This window comes from Callorhinus ursinus, unplaced genomic scaffold, assembly GCF_003265705.2.
Source record: "Callorhinus ursinus isolate GAN/ISIS: 27379988/994484 unplaced genomic scaffold, GSC_fseal_2.0 scaffold5, whole genome shotgun sequence".
Lineage (NCBI taxonomy): Eukaryota > Metazoa > Chordata > Mammalia > Carnivora > Otariidae > Callorhinus > Callorhinus ursinus.
In genome coordinates, this window is record NW_027397067.1 from 5740490 (window position 1) to 5750430 (window position 9941).

Consider the following 9941-nt stretch of genomic DNA (forward strand, 5'->3'; position numbering starts at 1 on the left):
GTCTATGATTCATCAGTTTTACTCAATTCACAGTGCTCACCATAGCACATACCTTCCCCAATGTCCATCACCCAGCCACCCCAACCCTCCCACCCGCCCCCAACTCCAGCAACCCTCAGTTTGTTTCCTGAGATTAAGAGTGTCTTATGGTTTGTCTCCCCGTCCCGTTTCATCTTGTTTCATTTTTCCTTTCCTTCCCCTATGATCCTCTGTCTTGTTTCTCAAATTCCTCATATCGGTGAGATCATGTGATAATTGTCTTTCTCTGATTGACTTATTTTGCTTAGCAAAATACCCTCTAGTTCCATCCACATCATTGCAAATGGCAAGATTTCATTTTTGCATCTTGCCTTTAAAGCAATGGTTGTATTGGGGCACCTGGGTAGCTCAGTCAATTAAATGTCCAACTCTTAAGCTTGGTTCAGGTCATGATCTTAGGGGTCATGAGATAGAGCCCTGCATGGGGCTCCATGCTGAGTGTGGAGCCTGCTTAAGATTCTCTCTCTCCCTCTCCCTCTACCCCTCCACCCAACCCTGGCTCATTCTCTCTCAAAAAACAAATAAATAAAATAAAATAAAACAAAACAAAGGGTATACAACAGAAAGAGAAGTGGAAGGGCAGGTAATTATGCAGATAGTTCAGAGATTCACTGGGCTGTCTGCTGAAACCCTTAGGTGAGTAGTTGAGAGCAGCCAACTTAATTGATCTCTCAGTATTCTGGAGTAAACATTGTTAACCTCCTGTCTTGTTGCTTAGACAATGAGATTATTTCTGTGATGTGTGGATGTTGCTTTGTTACTAAGTAACCATGAGTATCTTATCCTATTCATCTTTCAATCACTTATTTCCCCATGTGAGAAAATTTTCTCTATAAATTTTTTTTTAAGATTTTATTTATTTATTTGAGAGAGAGAATGAGGGAGAGAGAGAGCATGAGAGGGGGGAGGGTCAGAGGGAGAAGCAAACTCCCCACCGAGCAGGGAGCCTGATGTGGGACTCGATCCCGGGACTCCAGGATCATGATCTGAGCTGAAGGCAGTCGCTTAACCAACTGAGCCGCCCAGGCACCCCCTATGGAGATAAATTAAGGGTCTTTTTATTCATTACTCTCTCAAGCTCTCCCTGTTGAGTTTAATATAATGAGAAAATGAGTATCAAGCAATAAAATAAACATCTTTTTAACTGGAGATATTTTTAATCAATCCCTGTAGGCTTTAAATATATATATATATATGTGTGTGTGTGTGTGTGTGTGTGTGTGTGTGTATATATGGCATAGAATACATTTCTGAGGCACAGTAGTCATCTGTGGGAATGCTTAAAATCTAATTTCATAGAACTCCATCTGAAATAATTTATCTTATTGAAACCATACTAATCATGAAGTCCCTTAAGGCTATTTTCTTTATTTCAGCCACACATGTCTCACCATTAAGTTCTTACTTGCCATTATTCAATAGCCTCTTCCCTTTTATAAAAATAGCACTCCAGCTCTTAGATGGTTATGAGCAAAAACTACTTCATTTTTCCAAATGTTGTAAAGATTATAATTACTATGTTAAGTGCAATGAACTAAAAATATGGTATTCTCATTCTTTATTACATAGCATTACTGCAAAATTCCATTCTGCCTCCTCCCATGTTTTTTTAAACATAATTATTTGTCTTTGCTCATAAGCAAAATAAATAAAACTAAAAATTGAAAATCTAGTTTCACACTATTCCTGAAAAATGCCAAAGGGCATTTTTGAGCTTGTTTCTCTGATGGATAAAGGAGTATGTATGTTTACATACATAGACAGGACAGGATATGGGAGTTATGGGAGAGACCAAAGGTGCTGCAAAATAAAAGCACTGGCTAGTGCAGACATACTTGCATCTGTGATACCAACACAAATGGTGGGAATGAATAGAGTGAAGTCAATGACTGTACTGACTATGCCCTGTTTTGTCTACTTTAAAAAGATTGGGGGGCGTGCCTGGGTCGCTCAGTCAGTTAATTGGCTGACCTTGGCTCAGGTCATGATCCTGGAGTCCTGGGATCGAACCCCACATAGGGCCCTACACTCAGCAGGGAGTCTGCTTGTCCCTCTCTCTCTCTCCCTTTGCCCCTTCCCTCCACCCCCACTTATGCTCTCTCTCTCAAATAAATAAATAAAATCTTAAAAAATAATAATAATAAATAAAAGTATGGGGTTTTCTATCATTGTATTGTAGGTTTCTCATTTTTTCATTGTTGTTTTTACGTGAAACTATTTTAATGTATCAGGATATGTTGTTAAATCCTAAATAGAGCGCACCTGGTTGGCTTAGTCAGTAGAGTATGAGACTCTTAATTGCAGGGTCATGAGTTCAAACTCTACACTGGGTGTAGAGATTACTTAAAAAAAAAATTCTAAACAGAGCATCCGGACAACGCCTATATTCTCCTAACTCCATGACACATTTCTCTCCTCTTTTTATTTAAGACAGCACTATCATATGTTCAAACTTCAAAAAGATAGGAATTTTCTCAGAAGACTAGTTAGCTGTCTAAAAAATACATATTTATTCATATATACATATATAATAATCATATCTCAATAGTATAACCTCTGCTACAAATATATTCAATTCAAAGAAAAACAACACAGATTTTTCATATTTCAATTTTAATAAAATTCATATTTCAAATTAGTGCAATTAAGACAAATTTTGAATAAATATATTTAAATATTATTAAAAAGGGTTACAAAAGTGGACTTCATACATGATTATTCAACAAGCATATTACTTAAATCATATACCAAAAATCATTTCTCACCAGTGCTCTCAGACATAATTTACATAATTATATATTTAATCCATACCCATATGGAACATAAACCATGCAAGAAAATAATATATATCTAAGTTGCCTGGGTGGGTCAGTCAGTTAAGCCTCTGCCTTTGGCTCAGGTCATGATCCCAGGGTCCTGGGATCGAGTCCTGTGTCAGCTCCCTGCTCAGCAGGGAGTCTGCTTCTCCCTCTGCCTGCCGCTCTGCCTATTTGTGCTCTCTCTGTCAAATAACTAAAATCTTTAAAAAAAAAAAAAAAGAATATATATCTAGCAAAAATAAAAGAATATCATACTTTTTTAATATTCTATATACGTTGTGTGATTTAAACTTTGTTTTTTAAAAAATTTCAAAATACTCTGTACACGAAGATAAACCAAGAAAGACTGATCTGTATGAAAGGACACAAATGATCAGTTATTTCTGAGAAGTCTCTTATTTTACTCATCTAAATACACCATAAAATTAGATGCTTCATCTCTTTGTACAGTTAATATGATTCCAGGCACTTTTTTCTTCAAATCAGATTTACATTTTTAAGAAATGTCTGTCGGGGGAAGAAGAAAAATCTCATTTATATTCTGGTTTTTAATGTACTTAAAATATGCATATTTTTAATATAGTTATATTTTATTTTATTTTGCTGAAAGAATCTGTGGGCTCAATTTATAATCTAATCCTGAGAATATAAGCTTATGGGTGTGTGGAGGGATAGAAGTGTCAATCAGTACTTTTAGACACTTTAAATTATGACTTCCCCTTTAAAGTTTTATGATATCTAAATAAACCAAAAAATGAACTTGGCATCACCTAAGTAACTTATAAATATACTTAAAATTTATTAATCTGTAATACTGTGTTTCTAATACCTTGCTAAATAAATAATTAGAAACAGATACTTCTATAGAGAAAATCACTAAATCTCTTATTCTGCAATTTCTAAGGGGAATATTTATCAGCTCTGTCTTCTATGAATCTAGTCCCAGGAGAATGTAACTTTACATGCAATATTTGGAATTATAGTACAGCACTTGTTTTTTGAGAACTTTTGCAGTTATTATGTTGTTTTTGGACTTTATGTAAATTTACTCATTCACATAAAATACATTAAAACAAAGAAAGATAAATGTGTCTTGATTTAGATCACTTCAATAGCCTAATGAATTTTCTTTATTTATTCATGTTTTATATTATTCAAAAGGTTTGAGATAGACTGAGAGTTATTAATCCAAATATTTTGCCACTGAACATTAAAATGATCTTCTTTTAATCAAAAAAAAAAAAAAGAGGGGCACCTGTGTGGCTCAGACAGTTAAGCGTCTGCCTTCGACTCTCAGGTCATGATCCCAGAATCCTGGGATGGAGTCCCACATCAGGCTACCTGCTCCGCGGGGAGCCTGCTTCTCCCTCTTCCTCTGCCTCTCTCTCTCTCTCTCATGAATAAATAAATAAAATCTAAATAAATAAATAAATAAATAAATAAATAAATAAATAAGAGAGAATTTTTGGGGAGTCTGGGTGGTGCAATTGGTTAGGCATCCAACTCTCGGTTTCGGCTCAGGTCATGATCTAAGGTTTGTGAGATCCAGCCCCAAATTGGGCTCCATACTCAGTGCAGAATCTGTTTTCAGTCTCTCTCTCCCTCTCCCTCTGCCCCTTCCTGCTGCACTCTCTCTCTCTAAAATAAATAAATCTTTAAAAAAGAGAGAAAATTTTTAAAATTTTGCAACTGTAAATATGCAGAATTAAAAGTACCAATTATTATTATTAATTTATAATTGCTTTTTAAGTAAGAATACAGGGGCCCCTGGGTGGTTCATTCGTTAAGCGGCTGCCTTCGGCTCAGGTCACGGTCCCAGGGTCCTGGAATCGAGCCCCGCATCGGGCTCCCTGCTCTGCGGGGAGCCTGCTTCTCCCTCTCCCCTCCCCCCGCTTGTATTCCTTCTCTCGCTCTCTCTCTCTCTCTCTCTCTCTCTCTCTGTGTCAAATAATAAATAAATAAAATATTAAATAAATAAATAAATAAATAAATAAATAAATAAATAAATAAGAATACAAATAGCAACAACAAGAAGTCAGAGTTGTCTTAGTAATTGGCACATTGAACCTGTGAGATGAGTTAAGTAAATTCCCATGCAGTTACTTGGAGTAGGTTAAGTTACATAGGCCAAATGGAGATATTCGTAGATACTTCTATACTGCACAAATTCCATGACTTCCATTTCTACTCTCACAAGCTGTGAAAAACTGTTTCTTTAAAGGGATTTGTCCGTGGTGCTGAAACACTGACCCAAAAATGTGTTGGGTTTGTTCTGCCCTGGGAAAGAACTGCTGAGCAGAAAAATCTCGGCGGGGGGTGGGGCAGAATATCTTTCAGTCTCTTGTATAGAGTCTACTTTTGCAAATAAATGTTATATTTTTCATTAGATTTATTTAGGTTATCCAAATACTTTATTGCCCTAGGGCTCCTAGGGTAATTTAGCCAGAATGAAAATTCTGACTTACCATTTCATTCTGGCAAAGTATATGTGAGAACTGATGATGATTACATATTCATCATATTTTTGATCCCTTGCTTTTTCCTTTACTCTTCCAATACTTTCTCTCTTTTAGTTTATGTATCCTGCATAAACAAAAATTTTAGAACGCAGTGCTACTTTTATTATATCTTTTGACCAGTTAAAAAAAAGGTAGAGCTTTAGTTTTGTTCATCTAATGTCTATCTGCATAAGGTTTCTGCACAATAATTATATAACCCCAAAAGTTGAAATATTTTTAAAAATCACTCAGGACTGGTAAGGCTGCCAAAAAGCTGTTTATTTTAGTTAATTTAATCACTGTTGAGGGCATTTTTAAATAATTCAATAAAGCAGTCTATGCATTTAGACCAAGCTTTAACACTAAGTGAAAAATCCACAGATTAAGTTCATTAAGTGTTGCTAAAATCAGCTACCTGGCTTTTTAAATAGTTCAAAATTTCTTAAGAAAGTTAACTTATTAAACAGAGTAAGAAAAATTAAAAAAATACATACTCATAAGGCAAATCTTCTAGGTCTGTGAGCACAGGGGACTCACTGCTAATCTTGTTAGCAATCTAGCACATCTCTTGTAATCTAGAAAAAACATTTAAGGTCAAATTATGTATATAGTTACCACAAATAGGAAAACCATATTATTATTGTCACTAATTAATAACGAGAGCTAAGATTTAATAAGTACCCAACACAACAAATGCTTAACCCGGGTTTTCTCATTAATTCTCATAACACAATTAGATAGATGTTACTGTTCCCTCACTTTAGAGACAGAGATGAAAAACCAGCATCCAAATGTCAAGAATCTCATAACTAATGAGTAGCTTAAGTTCAAAGAGTAAGCTTTCTCCACTATGCTGTGCTACCACTTAGTCAGTTTGCTTTGATTCCAGTGTGATTAATTTCCCTTAGTCATTGAACACAAGCAGTTTTTGAAAAAATTAAAACAACTCTGATTCCACATCCTGAGTAAAATTAAACATGCTTCAAGATGACCAATCTAGTTAAAAAGAAACAAAATGCTTAAAATCCATTTACCTTAAAAGGGAAGTTTAGATTTAGAAAGGAATTTAAAAACAGCCAACTGAGTTACCACACATGATCCCAATTTGGGCAGTTTTGATGATAGCATTTAAATATTACATTTGAAATTATTAACTTTGGTAACTTAAGTGTCCAAAAGAATTCATTACAGCCACTTTTAAAGCACTATGCTACCATTATTCAGAACAATCGATCACTCATTGTATAAATGATATGAAACTATTTACTTTAAAATAACTTAAGAGGAAATTTTGATGTATTCTTCATGGTCATCTTAGTTTTTTTTCATTTATATGACAGAGCCCTTTATGCCAAGGAATTTGAAAAATGATAAAAGGTTTAAATCCTAACAAACATTTCAGTCCTTAAGGAAATCTGGTTATTTTCAGATTTGGATATAGTCTTAATTACAATGCAGTTCCATTCCTTGCACTCTCAACAGCACACACAAGTCTTCAGTTAAGTACTGTCAATGTTATAAATAGAATCTCATACAATGTTTAGTCTATTCCCAGCCGCAGACAGTTGAAGTTTAAAATTACATGCATTTATTGTTGGGTAAAGATTTTTTTTTTTATGAGGAAAAAAACCCAAACTATCCAAACTACTTACAAGCTGGTGTTGAGCAATCCCTGGTGTTGTGATAGAGTCGATGGAAATGTTTGCTACATTCAGCTGAAAATGTGACTGGCCCTATTAGACAGGAAAAGAACGCTTATGATAAATATCAGCGTGTTTTCCAAACAAATTTGCTAGCACTTTATGGATGGAACTAATACAACTGTAACTTAACATCTTTCCATGCCCTTAAAAGAACTTATCTGACTCCTTACCCTAGCTCTGTGAGACTCCGTAAGTTGTAATCTGTGAAAAATCATCTGAATTCATTACCAATTCTCACCATTTCACATAATGGAAACTTCAGTTTCTGAAGAACTCTTTAGAATAATTAAGAGGGGAAAAGCTCTAGACAGAAAAATAAAAATTGTACAAACCAAACCAAGTAGATGTGAAGAATAAAAAATAAATATCCTTGGTTCCCACTTTCTGTTCTTCAGTTTTAGGATTCTTCACAATATGACTCCAACCTACATTTCCAGCCATACTTTTGTCCAGTGGCCACATACACCCTTACCTAAACTTACCCCACAGTGCATCCACACCATCTACCTGTCCTGCCCCCAAACTACCATGTTCTCAAAGAATTCCTTCTGACCAGAATGCTTCTCTTATCCAGGAAAATACTATTCATCCCTTAGAGCCCAACTTAAATATCATGTCCACTACAAGCCTTTCCTGGTAGTTTTTGGCAAAATTATTCACTTTCTGTGCATCCCTAAAACTATATTTACACTTCTATTATTTACCAAGATCTGTTTTATATTACTATTAATATAAGTTAATGGCATTTGTCCACTTTCCTAGCTGGACTGTTGAACTTCTTATGGACACCTACCTTCATATCCCTAATGCCTAACACAATAATTTGCATACAATCTTTTTATTTAATTGAATCACTGATAAATTTTGTGCTTACCTGTGAAATGCTTTATGAATTTGTCTTTTAAATTCAAATCTCTTGGGACTATTTCTGAAAAGAAAAAAAAAACTTTAGAATTTCTTGGATGCATTTTCACCATTAAAAATATCCTTATAAATAGTCTATAATGATAACCACCTAACACATGAACTCATGGCAGTTTATGCAGCTGATTCCAAATCTGTATCTCTGGCCCTGAGCATTCTCTGGGGCTCCAGACCTCCCCTAGACCTACGTGCTTGCTCTACCACTCTATTCAGGAAATTTATAGACCTCTCAAAAGTGCATAGCCAGAAATGAACATCTGATTTCCCCAATACCTCAGACCTGTCTTCCCCCCATGTTCCCTGGTCTCATATATGGCATCACTCTTTACCCTTTGCTCAAGCCAGATATCAAGAAGGTATGCTTGGCTTTCCTCTTTCCCTCTGTGCTACATAAACTCCATTGCTTAATTTCATATATTCCAACTCCAGAAATTACCCAAGACTCATACATTTAAATAAGTGAAAATAAAAAATCAAACTACATCTCACACTTCACTTTGTACTCACTATAAGTACACCATCAATGGGTAAGAGCGCTTCCTTGCATAGGGAGCTCCCTGCTCCTAGCAGCCCAGCTGCGAGTCCAGAGCAGCACTGTCAGGGCTATAGGAGTGCAGCTAGATTGGAGCTCCCCTCCCACTGACAACAAACAGATGTTTGAACCATCTTATGAACCATCCAAACTAATCCAGAAAAACAAAGCAACAGTGAAGATATAAGTATTTCTGTATATAAATATTTTGGTGTTCTCGTTAATTACATTCCAGCCTGAACATGGGTCTTTCCCCCATACCTCTCTGAAACCAAGCATGGCAAATTGGCTCCTGGGATGTCAATACTCCACAGGTTATCTGGCAAGGTAGCTCCTCTGGCCCTTTCTGAAAGCTGAGTCAGTTGAATGCAGTTGGAGTTCTATGGCTAAAGCGTATTCCAAGTCTATAAATAATTCTAGTTCCAAAAGCATTTTCCAACTATGATTTTTTTTAACATTTTAAATTTAAACTCAATTAATTAACATATAATGTATTATTGGTTCATAGGTAGATTTCAGTGATTCATCAGTCTTATATAATACCCAGTGCTCATTCTATCACTGCCCTTCTTAATGTCCATCACCCAGTTACCCCATCCCTCCATCCCTCTCCCCTCCAGTAACCCTCAGTTGATTTCCTATGATTAAGAGTCTTTTATGGTTTGTCTCCCTCTCTGGTTTCATCTTGTTTTATATTTTCCTCTCTTCCACTATGATCCTCTGTTTTGTTTCTTAAATTCCACATATCAGTGAGATCATATGATAATTGTATTTCTCTGATGATTTTAATCTGTAGACCTGGCACAATGATGACACTCAGGATGACAATCCTTTTCTACACTCCCATAGCACATTTTCTAACTTCTATAGAGGCAATTGTCACATTATGATTAGCATGATAGTGAACTGTGCACGAGTCTGTCTCCACCACAATATTGTGGCTTCTTGAGGAAAGGGACAATGTCTTGTTCATCTGTTATCACTTGCAGGGTGTACAACAGTGCTTTATGGATGGGTCATCTGGCAAATGTTTAAGGAATTAAAAGCTGAGAGGATGATCCTTCAAGTAGGTTGTTACCTTTCAAATGAAAACGACCAATGCCTTGCTTGAGCTCAGTATAGGCCACTAAGAAAACCATACTTTTAATACACTTGAATTTTCATTTCCAAGTACAAACACAATGTAAGAACATAAAGCAGATTGACTTAAATGAAACAGAAAAGTGATACTTAAGTTGACACCTAAAGTGATAAGCAAGAGATATCTAGGTAAGACGAGATGGGAATAGCACCCTAGGCCAAAAGAAAGAGAAAAAGAGAAAAGAAAGAAAGAAAGAAGAAAGAAAGAAAGAAAGAAAGAAAGAAAGAAAGAAAGAAAGAAAGAAAGAAAGAAAGAAAGAAAGAAAGAAAGAAAGAAAGAAAGAAA

At 35.6% G+C, this 9941-nt stretch overlaps 1 protein-coding gene across 1 annotated transcript in view; it reads right to left on the reverse strand.

Annotated features, from left to right (window-relative positions):
- Positions 1 to 5866: 5866 nt before the first annotated feature.
- The window catches only part of ALKAL1 (ALK and LTK ligand 1), a 17933-nt gene continuing 13858 nt past the window's right edge, over positions 5867 to 9941 (reverse strand). The window contains exons 2-4 of the mRNA XM_025870567.1: positions 7934 to 7987; positions 7009 to 7089; positions 5867 to 5931 (exon numbers count right to left, since the gene is read on the reverse strand). Coding sequence (XP_025726352.1) covers positions 5867 to 5931; positions 7009 to 7089; positions 7934 to 7987 — 200 coding nt within the window. The remainder of the gene's footprint in view (positions 5932 to 7008; positions 7090 to 7933; positions 7988 to 9941) is intronic.